This window comes from Sinohyriopsis cumingii, chromosome 11 (genome assembly GCF_028554795.1).
Source record: "Sinohyriopsis cumingii isolate HCF-2022 chromosome 11, ASM2855479v2, whole genome shotgun sequence".
In the NCBI taxonomy this organism is placed as follows: Eukaryota; Metazoa; Mollusca; class Bivalvia; order Unionida; family Unionidae; genus Sinohyriopsis; species Sinohyriopsis cumingii.
The window spans coordinates 1,208,910-1,231,261 of record NC_142971.1 but is presented as its reverse complement, the minus strand read 5'-3'; the positions used below and the strand labels follow the sequence as shown (position 1 = coordinate 1,231,261).

The following is a 22,352-nucleotide window of genomic DNA, read 5'->3' as shown; positions in this document are numbered from 1 at the left end:
AGTGTCCGTTCTTATTTTAAAATCAAAACTCAAAGACACTTACCTTTTTATACCTAATTTATTCTTTTATAAATATTTACAATCCAATTCACAATTAACAACAAATCACTTTAAAAAGTTCATAGACTTCTTCTGTCTCATTGTTCACTCTCTCTGTTTTTTGAATTTCTTCACCGTCACAGTCTTTTCCTCCTCTTCCTCCTCACTTTCTTCCCTTCTTCTTTTCTTCTCCTGTTTCTTTTACTTTGCCTCTTGTAAATAGAATTGTCTTCTTTCTTCTTCTTCTTCCTCTGAAGAATCCCTCTCTTCTTCCTCTGAAGAATCCCTCTCTTCTTCTGACTCCTTTTGTTTCTTTTTTGGGCAATCTGGAGACCAATGTCCTTTTTCTTGACAATAATAACAGGTATCTTGACTTTTGTCTTTTCTATATCTTTTTTTTTTGACGGTCTGGACACTCTGAAGACCAATGCCCTTTCTTCTGACAGATATAGCAAGTATCTTGACTTTTATCTCGAAAGGAAGGAGAGTAGTCCGTCGGCTGGTCTGAAGAGAATTTTCTAATGACCCCTCGCAAAGCTCTGATGAAATGTTCGATCTGTCTAGTCTCTTCCATCGTTGTGCTCGGTTTGAGGGTGAAATGAATAGTGAAAGGACAAGACACACACCCTTTTATATACGCTGGTCTGCCATGACTATAAATTAGTCCATGGTGTTTAAACTTTAGTCATTTGACGTTTTTCTATCAAGATGAAACGATCCAATTCATTTGAGAAGAAAGAAGAAGAAAGTAAGAGGCAGAAATGTGATCTATCGCCTCGTACCAGAGCTGAAGTCTTGGCACAAATTCATGCCAGCGATTTTGAAGAGGAGCTGAGTGAACCAGAATCCAAACCCTCTAAACAAACTTCACCACCCTTAGTTAACCTTGAAAAGTACTATGACATTCGAGAGACAGAAAAGCGCTCCTCTAGAAAATTTAGAACCACGGCTTACAAATACACGGTGAAGTTTAAAGATTTCAAGTCCGAAGTACCGTTGGAGAAAGCAGAAGGGTTCATCGCTGGGGTGTGGGATTCTTTACTCACCACACTCAAGCGACAATGTCAACCCAAAGAAGACGATCGCTTGAGACTTTCCATACAACACGACGGTTTGAAATCCCCTGTTTGGATCGAGATTAGCAGCCCTGCAGAATTGACCGCTTCCAAAGTCATGGACAAGATTCAACACGTACAACAATCTAATGGCCAGTTTGACATCACCGATGGAAAAGCTACACTGAACATGATCCACGTCTCTCCTCCTCAAGGGACTAGACGCAAAAAGATGTTATTGGTTGACGAGCTTCGCAGTACCAAAACAAGTCTCGTCCGAATTTACAATTCTCAAGACCAGATGTGTTTAGCCAGGGCCATTGTGGTGGGACGAACCTATGTCAACAAGAACGACACGGCAGAATGGAAAAGAGCCTGGAAAACTATTCGACAATCGGACCGAGCTAAACAACGAAACGAAGCAGAACTCGTGTTACAACAAGCTGGCTTGCCCAAGACAAACCCCGTGGCATTCCTGGGATGCAATAATTGCAAGATGCCCTAGCTCCACGATACACCTTGAAAGTGCACCCTCTGTTGTTTCGAGGGAAAGGCTTTAAGGATGGAAAATACGCTCACGTCTATCATCACGATGACCATTTCGATACCATTACCACTATTCCTGGATTCCTGGGATACAGTTATTACTGTGAGAAATGTGACTATGGCTATAACAATCGAGAGCAACACAAACATTGTGGATCGAAATGCTCAGGATGTTTGGCCTCTCCACCCTCTCAGAACGAAAGACAAGAACCAGTGCATTGCTTCACTTGTCTGCGCACATTTGTCAGCCCTGCCTGTTACCAACAGCATTTGAAGACGCAAGGTTCACAGAAGAAATGCGCTTGTCAACTGCTGAGATTGTGCCCCACGTGTGGACAATGGATATGTACCATAATACCAAGGTACGCGTATGTCGAGGAAAGAAAAAATGTCACATTTGTCATCACATCGTGGACTTGGAACACCAATGCTACGTGCAAAAATACCAACCCCAACCAGAGAAAGAGGATGGACACAAGAAGATCAATTTCATCTTTTTCGATTTCGAATCCATGCAAGAGACTGGTATTCACATTCCTAATTTCTGCGTGGCTCATCGAGCGTGCGAGAAGTGCATTCAAGAACCTATCGTGAGTCATTGCCCTTACTGCAGTAAGATTACTGGAGGGCGTGAAACAATCTTTCGGGGACCGAACACGCTAGCCGATCTTAGACCCCATCGACAAGACGTGGAGCCAAGAGGACATCGAACGTTACGGAGATTGTCATCGTCATGCCACGGTGATGGCTCACAATTGCTCCAGATACGATGGACAGTTTAGTCTCAGATAATATACGGAACATGGCACCGAGCGTCCTAAAGTGACTTTGAACGGAGCCAAAATCATTTTCATGCAAGTGGGACAAGTACAGTTTAAAGATTCGATGAGTTACTTGGCCATGCCTTTGAGTGGAATGCCTAAAACGTTTGGAATCACAGAAATGGCTTAAGGTTATTTTCCTCACTTTTGCAATACGGAAGCCAATCAACATGGCGTTCTACCCCATTTGCCTGAGGCTCACTATTACGACCCCGACAACATGCGTACCGAACAACGAGAAGCTTTATACGCTTGGTACCAGGCTCACGCCTCAGACCCTTTCGACTTTCAGGAAGAAATGCTAAAGTATTGTCGTTCCGACGTGGACATTTTACGGCGTTGCTGTGGAAAATTTCGAGAACTGTTCATGGAACACGGAGGGGTCGATCCTTTGAAAGAAGCTTGCACCATTGCCAAAGCGTGTTCCTTAGTGTACCGCCAAAGATTCATGCCTGAAAACACCGTGGCTGTCATCAGTCCTCAAACGACCAACTATATCAAACGTCAATACTCGGTCAAAGCCCTACGCTGGTTACATTACTTGTGCGACAAGGAAGACAAGTGGATTCAGCATGCCCGCAAAGGAGGGGGCGAAAAGACCATCGGAACGCATTAAGTCGATGGCTGTTAGAAGTGTGCGAAATTTGCCACTTTCTCAAGACACAACAATACCGCAGGGGTGACCCCACGCAGAAAGGCATTTTCGCAGACTACGTGGATGCCTTTTTGAAACTGAAGCAAGAAGCAGCGGCTATCCTTCCTGGTGTCACACTCCCGAAGACCAAAAGACATTCAAAGAGAAATACTGGGCACAAGAAGGCATGTCTTTAGATCACATCGAGAAAAACGAAGGCAGGAGATCGTTTGCCAAAGTGATGTTAAATTGCTTGTGGGGAAAAATGGCACAACGACCGTGTTTACCCAAGACGGAATAATTGACTCAACCTTCCCGCTATTGCCAGATGATTCACGTAGGAACCAAATTCATGAAACACGTGGACTCGTTCGCGAGAATTTGATTTTGGTCAATTACGAAGAAGATCTGGACTTTGTACAAGACGACCCCTTTGGAAATGTTATCATTGCGTCTTACGTGACAGCTCATGCTCGCTTAAAATTGTACGAAGCTTTAGAACTGTTAGGGGAACGTGTCCTGTACTTTGACACGGACAGTTGTATTTACATCCATCACCCGAGTCAACAGCACCCTGACATCGAAGGAGACCGTTTAGGAGCCTGGACAGACGAGCATCCCGACGACAAGATTCTAAGTTTCGTCAGTGGTGGTCCAAAAAATTACGGCTACGAATACCGGGACAAACAAGGAGAAGCGCAGACGACGTGTAAAGTGAAAGGATTGACTCTGAATTATCGTACCAGTCGTCTGGTCAACTTTGGGGTATTAAAAGAAGCCTTGCAGTCTAGAGAAGATGAACACTTTAAAGTGATCAACCGAACAAGATTGTACGTTTACCCACTCACCACATCGTCAGTCGACCCTTGGAAAAAGTCTATCAAAGCGTGTACCAGAAGCGAATGCGACTTCCCAATCATTTTACCTTACCGCATGAACAAGTCGGTATAAAACATTGGCTGTAAGAGGATAGCCACCAGAAGGATGACTTCACCACAGCAAGAATCCAGTGCGAACTCCAAGTTCAAACCCTACCATTTTCCAGTCTTCTTACCGGACTACTGTGATTGTGCCCGTCGATTGGACACGTTTCAAGCATGGTCTATGGATAGGGAAGGATTACCTTCTTCGCAGGATTTGTCTACTTGGGACCAGAGACTGGATTGGGATACGAAGTACAGAGTTTCGCATGCGGACTGAAGTTACGAATGGATCTATGTATCTATAAAGATTCAGCTATTCTGGAACATACTCGATGGTCTCCGCAGTGCCCTTACCTTTCTATGGCCTTTCCACCCATCACACTACGGTACAATTTTGATGGTACCTTAGAGACGGTACCTTCCAAAACTAGACACAAAAAAGGAACGATGTACAAGCTTGAGACTGCATTGCGACTAGTATAAAAAGGGGTTATGGTCAAGATCGATAGTTCATTGTGACTACCAAGACCAAGCGAACAAGATGAATACTTTCAGAGAAACACAAAACAAGTTCAGAAAGGCACAATTCAAGTTTGGGGCTTCTGAAGTGGAATGTGATTGTGAGCCTTGCGATGGGAACGATGCTGTACGTTGTGACCTTAGCGATGCCGTAAAGCATCATGGGAACTTCGTTCTCACTACCCCTATCATGGAAAGTGATGCTGTGCGTGTCAAACCTGAGTGATGCGAAAGCGATGCCGCTCGTCCTCTTGGACACTTTACTGGGTTTCGTTTTAAAGGTGAATGTCTACCTTCACGTCTACCTCCCTACGGATGTGATTCAGCCCTGAGCAAACTCCTGTCCATGTCACCCAACCCTCATCGAAACGAACCTGTGAAAGACGAATATTCGTTCCCTGTGCTTTTGTCGGAATACTGCAACTTTGAAAATCGTCTTCAATCGTTCAAAGGAAAATGGACTAAGTATCTGGGAGGACCGACCCCCGAAAAATTAGCCAGAGCCGGATTTTTCTACTTGGGCGAAGGGGATAAAGTTAGGTGCTTCAGTTGCGGTGTGTCACTTCACCACTGGGAACCGCAAGATTCGGCCTACCTAGAACATGCTCGTTGGTCACCGAATTGTCATTACTTACCCTTAGTGGGACCGAGACATTGAAGGAACTTACCATGTCGTTGAAGAAGAAACCAGATTGGTTAGGAATCAAATGTTGGACATCACCGAGACCAGTATTTAAACTTCATTTCAAAAACGATATTGAATCATTACCTAAAGAACTGCAAGAGAAGATTTACAAGGAAGTTTGGCAGGGACTTGCCAGAGTGAAATCTCAATGGGTAACTGTAGAACTTTTATGTCGAGAAATTCATAAGAGGAAAGTGAAAAAAGTCAACCAGTGTGTTAGATTTCTTTGGGTCAAGTGTGCATTCGTCCTATTATATTACTCTAGACCGTTTACATCAAAAGAGTTCAGTGACATTCTTGGACGTTACCCTGAATGGCAGTGGTCAGAAATTACTTACTATGTGGATTACTTTTGCTCTAGGAGAAGATTGTGAAATGCACGGACTGACCTATTCATGGATACTTTACAAGAGAACATTCGTGCTTTGCCTGTGGAGTTGAGAGAACGCATTTACCGAGAACGGATCAAAATACAAGTGAATCGCAAACGCAAAGTTATTCATCCGTTTTAAAATTATCCTCTGTTCCAAAGTATAAGAAGACTGATTATGAGTGGATATTACATCAGTCACAAAGGTAAGCGAGGCTATTGGCCACCACCCAAGGATTCCAAAAACAGTGTATATACTTATGGATACTTTACAAGAGAACATTTTGGGCTGGCCTGTGGAGTTGAGAGAACGCATTTACCGAGAGCTGGTCAAAATACAAGTCAAACGTAAAGAACAGTTGCATCCGTTACGTCACCAGATGTTTAACCACTGGTACCTGAACGGTATAAGAGAACTGATTCGGCAGAAATTGTTTCAGTGGTCAGACCTTGTTCAACACTTTGAGTTAGTGAATGAACGAAATGTTTGTAATTTTGGTTACTTCGAGATTCACCTAGAGCAACGCATTGAGGAAGACAAGTTAAAGGATTACCAACATAATTTACGTGGAATCTGCTTAGCGGAAGAGGAAACATCTAAACAAACTCTGGAGTGTAGGTTACAGTATGCAAGATTTAGATTCCCCACTGGAAAACGAAGATGTCTAGTTAGAAAGTACTTGTATTGCTTTCGAAATAAAGAGACTATAAAATCAGGAATCCATGCCACGGCTTATGTCACAAGTGATTGAATAGATTCCGTGGAAGGACCATATTCAAACCGTGGATCATTACCATCAATTAATTATAAGAACTGTGTCCGTTCAATTTGGGACGCCGCATAGTGTGTGTCTTAGTGACTTGTTTTCTGGGATTTCGTTTACCAGCCGATTCCTTGTGGACTCTTTACGAACAGTATTTGCCACCCCATTCAACATGAAAGTGGTCCCTTTAAATTTTCACGAAAGACTCATTTTGCTCAAAGCCTTGCGTTTTCATCTGGATACTTCTCGACCTCTACGGGAAAAAAAGATTCGTCAACTTTTAGCTACCGAAGACGTGTATGACGATGTGTGTGTAGCTTGTGACTTACATCCCCATTGGACAGATGTCCGTGACTGGAAAAAAAGAGGGTTTTGAGGCTTGGACAAAAGAAGTGACCCAGTATGCACGAGAGTTGTTCAAGGAAAAAAGTTACTTTTCAACCTGTGTTAGTGACAGTACCAGAAGAAGAACCCGTCACCCAGGATAGGACTGTCGTGGACATGCCTGAAAGACCCTTTCGGAAGGACACTTGTGTGACCTTACCCCCTATAGAACTGGTCAGAACATTACCCAAAACATGTTGTACAGACACTTGTGTTTATTCCACGTTAATGGTTTTCATGTGCCTTTTATCCTTGTACTTAAGCCTTTGGCTTTTATGTATATTTGTCTTTCGTGTTCATGTTTAAAACATTCAATAAACGTGTTCTGAAAAAGTATATAAACTCTTGTCTTGTCTGTTTTCGTGTCACAAGTGACATTCCTAACACTATGGCTACCTCTGCTGTCTCTGCTCCTTCCTCCTCCACTGTCAAAGTCATCGACGAACACTTAGATCGTGCCAGTTGGGAGGCTTTGTATCTTCGCCATCCCTTTAACATGCTCATTGCTGGACCTAGCGGTTCAGGCAAAACCGAATTCGTCAAACGTTTGATCGAACATAAACATCATTTGACCGATCGACCACCTCAGCGCATCGTGTGGTGTTACAATGAGTGGCAATCGGCGTACAGCCTCTTGCGAGAAAGTCAAGGCGATTCCATCGTGTTTGTGGAAGGCATTCCTAAAGAAGACGACGGCATCGTCTCTGACTCCCGTCAAACCCAAATGGTCATTTTTGACGACATGTTAGGAGAAGACGAAGAAGAAATTAAACTGTGGTTCACGCGCAAAGGGCATCATCGTAATGCTAGTGTCGTTTACATCACTCAAAATTTGTTTCAACAAAGTAAAGCCCATCGCACCATCAGTCTCAATGCGCATTGCGTGGTCTTGTTTAAAAGCCCTCGAGATAAATCGCAGGTGCAAGTCTTAGCCAAACAGTTAGGAACGCCTTGGCTGACTCAGGCGTACGACGATGCCACTCAAACTTCACACACCTATTTACTCGTCGATTTGAAACCTATGACCCCCGATGATTTGCGATTTCGTACCCACTTGTTTCACCACTGGGGCCAAGACGGAGGGCCTGTCCTGTACACGTCTGCGTCCTCGACTTAATTTCACTCAACAAAAAAATCTATAAAAACCTCAGACACTTTTCGTCTGTCTCACACAGTTTGAACATGACGTCCCTTCAGTCGCATCTTCCCGTCAAATTGATTCGTGCCTTGTACGGCATCAGTCGAGAAAAAAATCCACAAATACGAGCTCGTGTCTTAGAAGCTAGTCTCAAAGAAGTCTTACGATGGTTCACGGTGACAGCACGTCGTTACTACAAGGGATCATTCAGATTCCTAATCAAACCAAACGCTTTTTTAATCGAAACAAAGTCACTTTGACCCAACTGGCCGATCCCCGCATCGACACTCAAACCAAAAAATAAATCATTTTGAAACCTGGAGGGAGCGGTACTCTAGGAGGGGTCATCATTCGCTCTCTCTTAAGATGGGATCCTAATGCTCCCAAAGTTTTCACCAAGAAAAAAGTCAAACGAAGCTCCAACAAGAAGAAGAAGAAAAAGACCAGGTCCCCAAGGAGACATGTGTCTGCAAGAACGTCTCCAGTGGAGGGACCCTCCTCTTACCAGACACCACCTCGGAAAAAGAAAAGAAGCCCCCAGAAAAAGAAGCAGAGAAAAAGTCCCCAGAAAAAGAAAAGTCCACAAAAAACTAGTCGCAAGAGAGGCACTTCGGCCAGGACGCAACCTTACACTCGCAAACCACAACCTGCAACGGTGGTAACCGCGTCTCCGGTAGCCTCAGGTTCATTCACTTCTCCATTGATGTCACCAAGAACTGAAGAGTACTTGGAGACGTTGATCACACCAAGAACTTCTCCGTTGATAACCCCAAGAACTTCTCCAGTAGCAGGACCCTCCAATTTAGTGGCAGTGGCTGCTGCTCACAAAGGACCTTCTCCCAAAATCAAAGTCCAAAAAAGATCGGGTATGTTACAAAGTTTACTGAATTTGTCCAAGCAAGAACTGGCTCGATTTAGTCCGTTACGTACCCCTGCACGACGTGTAGTGCCTGTCATGAAGTTGATACGACGTAAAGACAATCAGTGGCGACGCGTTACAGTACAAAAAGGTGTGTGTGACCAAGTCGGGGTATCAGTGTTTTTGATGCTCCTGAAGACTCATAGATGTCACCCTCCAGAAAACATCCCTCTTCTAAAACCCAAGGAAAGAAAAGGAAAGGACTGCCACCACGTTTAGTCAAACATTGGGACATGTTATCTGTCCTGTCCAAAGCTTCTCCACCCCTACGAAAAAAACCCATTCAATCAGCCTCCAAAGAGGTCATTGATACCGTGTGCGAATGTTGTTTGAACGTCTTGAAAGGTACGATCCCTTTGTCCAAACACCAGAAACAATACTTAGGCAAACGTCGTCACGTTCTTCGCCAAATGGTTCAAAAGAAAATTCCCATTCGTCAAAAGAAGAAGATGTTGGTCCAACGTAGAGGAATTTTACCCCTCTTACTAGGCCCCTTGCTGAAAGGAGTCTTGGGAACGATGTTGGGAGGACTGGTGGGAGCAAGACAAAAAGGCCCTCTGAAGTCCCAAGATCTCAGAATCGACCCCTGACATCCCATGGAAGGACGAAAACTAGCTTTAGTGCCTTACAAACGATGGATGGAATACCATCGTTGGCAAGAACAACGCACCCCGCATTTACCTCCCAATCCCCATTTGAGCGAGATGTCCCAGTTACAACACGAATTGCAGTCCTTGATGGATCGCCAAGATTTGTCCGAAACAGAAAAATCGCAAAAGTACGGTCAACTCTTGCAACAACTGCAACTCTTTCACCAGAAAGCCTCAGAGGAAACAGCTCTTCCCACTCTGAAAAATTTTAAGACCTTGATGAAAAGTCCAGCACCATCACCAGTAACACCACCACTACTACCAGTGACCAACACAGAAAAAGGAGAAGAAGAAGAAGGATTTCAAACTCCTCCGGAAAAAGTACGCAAGTTAACAACACCACCTACCTCCAGAATTGGATGGATTAAAAAGATGATGACCACTCCTTCTTCATCAGAAGAGAAAAAGAAAGTGAAGACAGAAGTGAAGACAGAAGTGAAACAAGAACCGATATCCCCCGCTCAGACATCCTCCTCCTCGACACCTATTGCTGGTCGCACACGCAAAGCATTGCAATCCAAGAAAATACCCCAAGAGAAAAAGAGTAGCATCTTCCAAGAGTGGGTGCCTTATTAACACACAAACAAAAAATGGAGAAAGTATTAGCCAGCATTTACTACGATCCCTCCCATCCTGCAGGTTACGCAGGAGTTCAAAAATTGTATCGTGCTGCCAAAACGCAACTGACAAGTCTCCGTTTACCTCAAGTGCAACGATGGTTACAAGAACAAGCTACCTACACTTTACTCAAACCCATTCGACGCAAGCTTTCCAGAAGTCGGACCCAAGTGGAAGGCATTGATCATCAATGGCAAGCCGATTTAGCCGATGTCTCTCATTTTGCCAGCTACAATCGCGGCTACAAATATTTGTTTTGTGCCATCGACGTCTTTTCCAAATTTTCCTGGGTCGTACCCTTGACTTCCAAATCGAGCAGCGAGTTAGTGCGAGCCCTGCAACAAGTGTTGAAACAAAGCGGTCGTCACCCTCTTCGATGGCAAACGGACAAAGGCACCGAATTTCTGAACCAAGCGTTCCAAAAAGAATCAAAGAAACGTGACATTCATTTTTTTACCACCGAGAATTCCGAAACCAAAGCCAGCATCGTGGAACGTTTTCAACGCACTTTGAAAGTACGCATGTGGAAATATTTTACGCATCACCACTCTCTGAAGTACATCGACATCTTACCACACCTGGTGCAAGCGTACAATCTTACCATCGAAGCATCGGACGTGCCCCGCAAGAAGTGACTCCCGAGAACGAAGTGTTGGTGTTTGAGCGACTGTTTGGTACGTCCTCGACGAGGGCTGCCCCCAAGAAAAGTGGAGTGTCGACCGTAGAAGATTGGGTACGCATTGGCAAAACCAAACGCACTTTCGACAAAGGTTATTTACCCAACTGGACGACCGAATTGTTTCATGTCACTGGACGAGTGCATGGCCGTGATCCTGCCGTCTATAAATTGGAAGACATGAACGGACAAGTGCTCAAAGGAACGTTTTACTTACCCGAGTTACAACGTGTCACCATAAAAAAAGACGACGTTAACGACATCGAAAGCATTCTCGAACGCAGAACCCGTAAAGTGGGTAAACGACGTGTCAAAGAAGTCAAAGTACGTTGGAAAGGATATCCACCCAGTTTTGATTCTTGGATCGACGCTTCGCAAGTCATCGACTATAAAAAGAAGTGACCATCATGCCCTTTCACACAGACGCAGCTACGTCGACCACTCCTTCACCTAGTTCTTCTCTGCAAGATTTACAAAAACAACCTTTGTGGATGTGGTGCGGAGAACGTGTGCCTAAAACGCATATCGTCTTTTTCTGCCAAATCTTCGTCGTGTATTGTGTCATCGAGGCAGCCATCGCCAATCTGAGTTTGGAACAAGGAGACAAACAATTGTGGACCATTTTATTGAGCAGCTGCATCGGTTACCTGCTTCCCAATCCCTCCCTGAAATTCTCCTCGAACGGGAACAACGGGAACCTTGTGTCCAGTACCAGTGTCATTCACGACTCCAATAACAACAACAACCCTATTTTGAGCGGAGACACTCCTCTGACGTCCAGTAACCCCTCGGACAGCCACAGAACTCTGGAATTATGAGTCACCAAAACCAATTTTACTTAACCTTACCCAGTGACAGTTCCATGGAGGTGTTTCCCCACAACACGTTGTGCTGTTACACGGCCAAATTACCTCAGACCATCCCATTAGATCACGAAGCCCATTGGAAAGTGGCTTTAGTAGAAATCATTCACCCGACCCAAGTCCTCAATGTCCTTCCCAATGAAAACTTTTTGGTGTGGAAGTTCATGACGAGCAAATGCAACAGTACTTGGATACCCATGGCAAATATAACATAAAAACCCCTGGCACACAAAATCAAAAGTACACCACCTATCACTTGTTCATTCCCCCAGGCTACTATTTTAGTGGTCAACATTTGGTAAGCACCATAGCCTCCAGGTTTAATGTCGTGTTTATGAAAGCTTTGGAAAGTGTCCAAAAAAGTGTCACCCTGGAATACCACAAATCAGCTCGTCGCTTCTTGATGAAATTTAACGGGAGTAATATTGTGTCCATTTTATTTTGTCCTGAATTGTTTGACATGTTGGGCGGAGACATGGACATGAGAATGGCCATGCTCAAGAAAAACGAATTACCAATCATTTACGACAACGAGTCTTTTACCAAGTTATTTCGTTCCCCGGTAGAAATGAACCAAGGACTGAATTTGATGTTTGTGTACTCCGATGTGGTGGAGTACAACGTGGTGGGACACACCTCTGTGCCGTTACTGCGTGTCATTCCTTTCAAAGTGGATTCTGCCACGACCGCTGACGAAGAAGGTGGAAACACTTACCACGTTCACCGCGAATTTGTACATTCTCACTATTTGCCTGTCAGCAAGTCGTATTTGGACACGGTCAACATTGCTATAAAAGGAGATCTGTGACAAAATATTCCATTCACCAAAGGGAAAGTCACGGTGAAACTCCATTTTCGAAAACGGTTCTCTCACGACTCGTAAGTCATGTATCCAGTGTACCGAGGGGTTGCTCGAATGCGAGGACACGGTTTAGGAGATATGCTTAAATCGGCCTTTCGTTCGGTGGTCCCAGTCTTGAAACCGATGGTGACACGCGGATTGCACGCCTTGAAAGATGCGGCACTGACGCAAGGCAAAGAATTTCTCCAAAATGTCATCATTGACAAACAAAACCCCAAAGAAGCTTTCTTGAGGGCAGGCAAAAATGTCTTGCTGCAAACAGGCAAAGACCTTCTGGGCCGACGAGAAACACCTATAAATGCCCTGCACGCTACCGAGTCAGGCATTCAGCAAGGACAAGGCAGAAAGAGACGACGAAGAAAACACCCTTTCACCAGACTTTACACGTCTAAAGCTAGAAAGGCAAAGAAAAGAAGAACCGTCCGAGACTTAGACGTTTTCGATTATTGAGACACAGAAAAAATGATGCACCGAGAGTCTTGTGCCTGTTCCAAGTCGGAACTGGATCTGTTTGCCATGCCCCCCACCATGATGACGATGCAAGAATCCCAATGGGTGGAATTTCATCCCGTCTCCTCTTTGACGGATTCCGCTCCCATCGAGTTTGAAATCAAAGGATAGCCCGAAGAATACATCGATCTGAATAGCAGTTACCTGTACTTGAAAGTGAAAGTGATCAAAACGGACAACACCAATCCAGGACGCGATGCTAGAGTAGCTTCTGTCAACAATTTCATGCATTCCTTGTTCAGCGAAGTGGACTTGTACTTGAATAGCAAACAGGTCAGCAGCAACATGGATACTTACCCGTATCGTGCCTACTTGGAAAATCTCTTGACGTACAGAAAAGAAGGCAAGAATACTAATCTGTATGCTTGCGTGGTATGGAAACCTGACACGGCAGGTGTAGGCACGTTTATCGACACAGCCCTAACAGAAGATGACAATCCTCACAATGTGGGGTTTAACGACCGTCGTAAGAAAATTCTGCAAGGGCGATGTTTAGAATTGATGGATCGTTTGCATTTGAACATGTGGTTACAAGGAAAGTATTTGCTCAACGGGGTGGATATCCGTCTGAGACTGAATCGTAGCAGGGCCGCTTTCCATTTGATGGCCCATGCCAATGAATACAAAACTATCATTCAAGAAGCCCGACTTTACCTGCGTCGTGTGGAAGTGTTACCTAAAGTGGGAAACGATGTCAGTCAGACGTTGAGCAGAACGACCGCCAAGTATCCGATACGACGAGTAGAAGTGAAAACGTTCACCATTCCTGCTGGACAGCGATCTATGATCGAAGATCATCTGTTCTAAGGACAGTTACCCAAGCGTTTGATTGTTGGTATCGTCAGAAATTCAGCCTTCAACGGAATGTACAACGAAAACCCTTTTGAGTTTCAACATTTTGGCGTGTCCAATATTGAAGTCAGTCATGATGGTACGACCTTGTGTACCCAACCCTTTGAACCTAACATTGGTGCCGCGAAGAATTACTTGAGATCGTACTTGTCCCTGTACGAAGCCACGGGACAGTTAGGAACCAACACCAGTCACGGTATTTCGTACGACGATTATGCAGGAGGCTATGCTTTGTGGGGTTTTGATTTCACTCCAGACCAAGGCAGCGACGAGGGACATTTCCACCCTATAAAATCGGGTCAGATTCGTGTGGAAATTCAGTTTGCCATGTTCAATTCCCCTTGAGGCTAGGTTTGCCCATGATTTTTTCCCATGTTAAATTTCCATTGAGGCTAGGTTTGCCCAAGGGGTCCTGTAATGCTAATTTCCATTGAGGCTAGGGTGCCCCACTTCACTACTAATGAATTCAATCTTGGACAAGGTCAAGTCCAGTGAACAATGTTACATTACAATAGAATCTAATGAAATAAAAAAAATAAAAAAATCTAACAAACAAAAATTACATTAAATATACATAACTCCATGTCTAATAAAGACGTGCGTGTATTTATATTTTACGTCAGTATAACCTCTACGGCGTTAGAACTTCTATTTATATTTTACGTCAGTATAACCTCTACGTCGTTAGAACCTCTACGTCATTAGAAACCCTACATCATTAGAGGCATACTACATATGTCAACAGAGAATAAAATGGAGGTCTAAAGAAATTTGTTTTGCTCAACACAAAACATGACTTTAACGACATCTAATTTCATAACGGGCTTTTACCCATGTTCACAAAGAGACAATAATCATCTGTTTTATTATTTGTAAAACATTGAGTACCCCGTTTTACTAAACATTTAAACTTTTCCTACTAAAATCAAGTGATTTCAGCACAAAAAACCACCCCACACCGCCAAAAAATAACTTTTTTCAAAGAAATGTAAAGAAAAATCTTTAGTGTACCAATTTTAAAGTGTGAAGTTATTTTTCATCATTTCTACTCGTACGTCATCAGAGAAAATTCCAATAATATCAAAAGGTTGCATTGTTAACTGTAAACGCCAAATTACAGGAATAATTTTGAAAGGTTTAGTAAAATCACAGCCGTATAGAAGTGCTAGAATAATCAAACTTTATTGTTTTAGTTATTACTGTTGCGGTATGGAATGTACATATAAGACTAATTCATACGACAGGATGTAAATAAAGAATATCTTACATGTTGACAATGGCACAATCTCATATGCAATAGACGTCTTCACAATGGCACTGTATACTTTTGTAAATGTGCTCTCAGATGGTAGTATCACGAATGCAGAAGAGTTAAAACTGCGAGATGATAATTTGGCTGTATATGTATAAAAATTTTCCAGTTGATCTGGATCTCGCTTACTATTCGTGATACTATAATATTGTCTTCCTAATGTCTCTTTTGCTAAAGCGGGCTTGGATGCTGCGTCTCGTCTTGTATTCGACCCAGTCTTCTATATGAATACTAACCCGGACCTGCTTAAGGCGGGAATTCGCACTGCTGATGTCGCACGTTCTCATTGGCTAAACAAAGGTATACAAGAGGGTCGCCAGGCGTGCGGAAGTTTCCATTCAATGCAATATTTAGAAAGGTAAGTTGCATTTCCTAACAAACGCGCCATGCCTGTTTAGGGACCCAAACAACAAAGTATTTCCGGTCTGTTTTCATTACTTGACGACTATATCTTTCATTCTTTACTTTCTTCTTTTGTATACATCGCCTTGGCTTTTTACAATGTTTAGAAACACAATATTATTGACAGACCAAATTTTGGCTTTCACACAAATAAATCTGAAAACTTATTTCGCAGGTATCGTAGAAGGACAGCCTAAGTTAATGACAAAATTGTAACTCAGGTCTTGACAATGTAAATATTCAACGAAAAATGAGAGACTAAGTACATGGATGTTTGTAGTTCACCAGCATCGAAGTAAAAATAATAAACCAGTAGATAATACGACAAGAAAAGAACAATACGAAACTCATTCTACCACTTTATCCGTTGACCATTGTGTAGCAAGCTTTCTACCTGTACATTTACACTAAAGAAAATCATTACGTTTCTATTTTGATTTGTGTCACTCACGCAGATTTGGTTTTCTTAGTGTACAGTCAATAAATGCACACCATGTATTTTCGATTCGTATTCAGACAATTTTCCCATCTAAAACAAAAACTAAAGCTTAAAATATTTTGTCAAGTCTCCGAATAAGGGCTTTCATTATTTATTTACTGAAACAACACGTCACAGCATGATAGAAGTTCATATCATTTAACCCATGAAATGGTCTTTTCTTTTCGAAAATGTCCAAGAATAACATTTAATTCATGCTCCAAACAAGAAATAATTAAAATTAAAATCTTTTTTTTTTTTAAACAAACAACGACGTCCATAATGGGCCTGTTTTGGCCCCTTTGGTTCACATAAAAAAAATGATTCATGTACGTTTACAGAATTTGCTCAATCAGACACATTTCATATTTTGATATAAATTAATATACTATTGCTAGATAATCGCATGATAAGGACATAGTCTCTAGAATGACAACAATATGAACTAATCCAATTTTAAATATTTGGGGCATGTGTGCGTGTACACATACATTTGTATGTTTATAAACGGGTACAGATGCAATTTTACCTCTTACGACTACAGTATAAAGCAAAATGCAGACATCATAGTGTATCGTCAATACATATTAGATATTCTGACTGTTATTTTGGTGTATGTGTATATATATATATATATATATATATATATATATATATATATATATATATATATGCTATCAATGCTGATATAGCAAATCTACATGACTGGTCAGATCAGTGGTTGTTAAGCCTAATCCAGGAAAAATCAGTCACTGTTTTCAGCAAAAAAAATAACCCACACTTTCCCAAATTTAAGTTCCTAAAGTCAAATCATTTGCATGTGTTGACCTTTGGACTTTACACTTCGTAATGATTGCATTTGCAGTGTACACGTTGAAAATATGCTTAAGAAAGCATATAAAGTAATAAATATTGTATGAATCCTCAAATAAGATGTGCAAAAAATCCTAAAATATAATTTACTTAACATGCATAAAGTTTATTTTAGAATATGCAGATGTCGTTTGAGATGGATGTTCAAATACAAACTCAGACAGAATAGAACGATTTCAGTTAGAGGCAGCTGTCAGCAGGGGTGTCCAAGGTCTACCCAGAAGTGCCCGTACACGCAATATCTACAAAACAAAATGTCGCTTGACCTCGCTCCAAGAAAGAAGCAAATCTAGCAAACTCTGCATTTTTCAAAGAATTATTTATGATGATTCACAATGTTATTTAAGTGAACTGCTATCCTCTTTCGTGGGAGAAACGACACGATACAGGATAAAATCTCTACACCTTTCCTGGTGATACTGCCAGCAAATACTTTATGTCATTTGTTTTAACAATATAAATATTACAAGAGAGATAGAGTTTGATTGCTTTTAATGTTTTCTTTATCATATAGGTGCCTGGAATTATAACATATACAAATAGAGAAACACATTTGAATACATTTTCAGCTTTCTACTGAATTCTCAGATATTGCATTCGTTTGAATGATATGTGAAGGTGTTTACCTTAGTAAATATAGTTTAAGGTAAATTTTTACTTACATGAACGTCAACAAGGGGCAGTGAGATAGGTATTCTAAGGGGCTAGGCAGGGTATATCTCTTTCTAGTTGGAACAATCAGCGATCTTGATTCATACCAGCTTTATACAACTTTTCGAGGAAATAGTTGCCAATAGCGTTGTAATAGCTAAACGACTAAACGTTGGACTATCATCAAATTAGGATCTTTAAACGGCGATCATAACTGAAATCACGTAAAATCTTTTTTATATTGGCAAATATACTAATTTATCCCACTTTTGAATTAGTAGCACAATCAGCCAATCAGATAACAGGTCACCTTATTGATATGTGTAGATCTCTGTTTTATTAAACGTGTCAAAAATCTAAAAATTTAAATTAATTTTCGTGCAAAGTTAGGTCAAATTATTAACATAAATATGGTCCAGAGAGTGTTAACAAGACCAGCCAGATAAATATTAGATTATTTGATATATATGAATTGGTGTAACTCTTCATTGAGCGTGTCTAAGATCTTTTTTTGATATAAACCTATGTACCACTCTGATTAAAATTTGTTATAAAATGAAGCTTCTATTGCTTATGATCTCAGCCGACAACAATCCAAAAGACCTGGTTATAATGTGAGGATCGCGCTCGCAATAAAATTCACCCAAGAGGTTGTCCGTGTAAACGAACATATAGAAGTTTGAACTTTATCAGAAATATGTCATGTAGAGAGGTAAGAAGTTCAGCCAATCAGATGCAAGATAAATTCATTAATATGCATTGTTGCAGTTCATGATCGAATTCAACTAAGATATGAATTAAATAATTACCTCTCTATCCAATTCTATTTCAAATTATAGCCCAGTTTAGAGTCACAAAATGACGCTAACATTGAACACGTTTATCAAAGCCAAACATAATATCATTAACAATAGGCATGTATTTCAATCCCAGTTTAGATTCTCAAATAATCATTGACATTAGACATGTGTTTTATAACCATATTTAGAGTCTCAAAATATCCTTAACAATAGGTGTGTATTTGAATCTGTTTACAGTCTCAAATTATCATTGATATTAGACATGAATTTCAGTCCCAGTTTAGATTCTCAACATCTCATTGACATTAGACACGTGTTTTATAACCATGATTAGAGTCTCAAAATATCCTGAAATAATAGGTATGTATTTGAATCTCAGTTTACAGTCTCCACTTATCATTGATATTAGATATGAATTTCAATCCCAGTTTAGATTTCAAAATATAAATTATAATTGGCATGTATTTGAGCCTCAGTTTACAGTTTCACAATTTTATTAGACATGTATTTCATAACCATGAATAGAACCCCAAAATGTCGTTAGACATGTATTTCATAACCATGATTATTACCTCAAAATGTCATTAGACATGTATTTCATAACCATGATTATTACCTCAAAATGTCATTAGACATGTATTTCATAACCATGATTATTACCTCAAAATGTCATTAGACATGTATTTCATAACCATGATTATCACCTCAAAATGTCATTAGACATGTATTTCATAACCATGAATAGAACCTCAAATTGATAATAACATTAGATCTGTATTTCATAACCCTGATAATTGTCTCAGAATATCATTAACATTAGGCATATAATTCATAACCATAATTAAAGTCTCAGAATAGCATTGACATGGTGTATATAATTATACCATGATTATAGTTTCAAAATGTCATTAACATTGTACATTTATTTCACGACTATGATTAGAGGCTCGACACATTAACATTAGAGGCTGAAGATGTCATCAACATGTGGTCTATTTCATACCTATGATGAAGGTTTCAGAGCAAAAACAATTATCAACTCAAATCATATGGCTTTGATGCTGTTTGCACAATACACATTGCTATATATTTTTACATCCTTTCAATCATTCTAATAATTCTGAGTCGAACATATTTGATGAGTTACTCTGTGATGCAATAGACCTATACCCAAATACAGAAATGCGAGCTTCTTTGTTGATTTGCATGGGGGTCACATGTTATTAGTTACTGTGCACCACATGGGCTTGTTAATATTTGCTGCTCCAATAATTATTTTATTTGCATCTTTGAATTTTCTGGGGTTCACATTCACAGAGATAACAAAAGTGTAAATTTCTTCATGGCACCTACCCGTTGATCAGATACATATATACTACAGTCCTAGAGAGAGAGAGAGAGGGAATAAAATACGGAACATGCTAAAATATTTAAATTCAAGTTTGAATAACATACATAAAGGAAGATAAATATCTTTCATGGTAAAGGAAAGTAAATCGAAACGGAATATATCCACTTTTTTATTAAAGTGGTATCGCTGTGAAGATGTAAATTTTCTCCCACTGACACATTTCAATATCTCATTTTGAAATATATTGTAAGTAAATGTATTCAGAATTCGATATCATCTACAAATAAATACTGGAAAAGTCACAGTCGCTGCATGTTGCTCTAATTATGTTTTTTAACTTTATTGTTTGTTCTTTCATTATAATATAATTATCTAAATTACTTCTAGAAAAATCAACGAAGTTTTATTTTTACGCAGGATTAATAAAAGACCAAACGTGCACATGTGAACAAGTAGCGGATTTGATTTAAATATTGTAAATTTGAAGATTAGAATCGAGACTTTGATGAACGTGCAAATGTTTACTATTATATCTCTCGAACATGGAACATTCATTTCTGGAATTATCCTTAATTTGATCTACATTGTCGCGAGATCCCATCTATTACAATAATACATTTCCAGATACCCAGAATTAAAGAATACATACCACACAAACTACGTTGCGGCGGTTCAGCATTATCTACAGCATGGCCATGCAGAAAAACGACTGGGTTACGTGGATGGGGGCTTTAATACACGGTTTGGGAAACGATGGACAATCTCTAATGGGAAAGACATCTTTATAAGCGCTTCGGCGAGGATGGGAGCCGCCATAGATAGTCTCGTTTGGAAGAACAAGGAGTTCATCAATGCTGCCGACCATGGACGAGAACTTCAAATGGCCTGCAACACGGATCACTTCACGGAATGTTACAACCCCACTGAGGCAGGAGGGAGAGATGATGGGATTGAGATTACCACCAAAACGATCATTCAGAATGTAAATGCACACGGACATACGCTTCAATCACAGGTGTGTATCGCTACAGTATAAAGCACTACATCTGAAGTGTGATGTTTGACACTCTCGGACGTATGCTGAATCGCTCCAAAGCAATCAGCAACCAGCCACATTGTTTGATTGATCCGCTAAACATATTTCAATAATACATATATTGTCATGCAACGCTAATGGAGTCATTACATTTGGAGGACTGAAAGTTTATTTATTCAGTTCGCCTTTAAAATACCCCTCTCCCATCCCCGAAATAAAAATATATCAGGATATACAGTATGCCGGTAAATTAATTGGTTTTAGTGTCTACACGAGACTGTATTTACTTATTTATGGCTCAAAAATTTGTTATGATGTTCATGCTCCTCCTGGTCAAGACACAGAAAGTAGATATTTCGGTGATTTTGTTTTTCTCGTCCTCAAAAGATCAATCTCCATCCAGCTGTTATGTAATGCTCATGTTTGAGACGGAGAATAATTTTCTTAAGACAGTGCGACTCGGTAAACGAAAATAATGTTGAAAATCGTCGAACCATTTTACGATAAGTGTTGCCGATTAAAGTATTTGACTGAAATATGGTTGTCTCCTGCAGAAGGCTTTAACCGTTCTAACATTTCGGCAGAAAGTACTTTATCTTCATTTAATTCAACGTTGATTTACCTGGAGAAAACATAATTATTCTGTGAACTGCCTCTGTTAACACACGAATCGGTTGGTAGAGTAGAAATAGTCCTGCTGTTTCCACGAACTTCCCAATGAGAAATTCAAATTTGAAATTTACTGTTTGTTATATTCTGCAGATACATCCTGCGTTCTGGTTGCGTCCTGGTGTTCACGAAACTCAAGGAGATAGCGGTGGCTGTCATGCGGGATCACCAGCATTGAATACGAAAGAAACATACGATTTCCCTTTCCAGAAGGCTGTTACGATTGGTTGTACTGCTCATCCTAACTGTATAGAATTTGTATCTAAGTTCACCATTGGCGGAAATTGGCCGAATGGGTTCACATATATACAAATGGAATCGCCGACTGGTTACTTGAATGGAGACTTTACCAAAGTGTACAACTACAATGCCAATTCACATCAGGTTGAAGGGCATAACTCTGACCGAGTTCCAATCATTATGACCACTGGAGACGACAAGTATGGAATGGGTGTTTATGCTCCTCCTGGTCAAGACACAGACGCGTATCAATACTATGGAGTGGCCTTCTTTCCACAAATCCAGGATTTCCCGGGAAAAACGTCCAAATGGAATGTCGTTTTCCGGAAGAAAAAACCGCAGCACACATCTACCTATACGTATAAGACCTATTTATGTGTTGGTGATCTAAATATTGTTAAAGACTGTCTTGGCAAGGTCATTCATGCCCATCCCCACGTATAGAGTGGAATAAAGTTATGAATATCGACCGAAAAGCTTATTTTTTTTTGTATCTAATGCTTTTACGCTTCCAAAGCATTCACATATTTTGTTTCTATATTTAAACAGAAGATAAAACCGTGCCCTGTTTCTGAATCCTTTCTTTGCAAGTATATAACTTTGACAGTCCACTCATGTTTTGTTTTGTTCCTAATACATCAGCTTTTATTAACGTTCACATTGGCTTCAAATTCAACATTATCTGTTCATCATCATCATCACCTGTTTAAAA

At 40.7% G+C, this 22,352-nt stretch overlaps 1 protein-coding gene across 1 annotated transcript in view; it reads left to right on the top strand.

The window, feature by feature from the left end:
* Window positions 1-22,109, top strand: part of LOC149787505 (uncharacterized) — a 28,459-nt gene extending 6,350 nt beyond the window's left edge. The window contains exons 3-5 of the mRNA XM_089975602.1: window positions 15,318-15,498; window positions 20,320-20,710; window positions 21,494-22,109. Of these exons, the coding sequence (XP_089831728.1) occupies window positions 15,318-15,498; window positions 20,320-20,710; window positions 21,494-22,084 (1,163 nt within the window). The 3' untranslated portion in view covers window positions 22,085-22,109. The remainder of the gene's footprint in view (window positions 1-15,317; window positions 15,499-20,319; window positions 20,711-21,493) is intronic.
* Window positions 22,110-22,352: the final 243 nt, after the last annotated feature.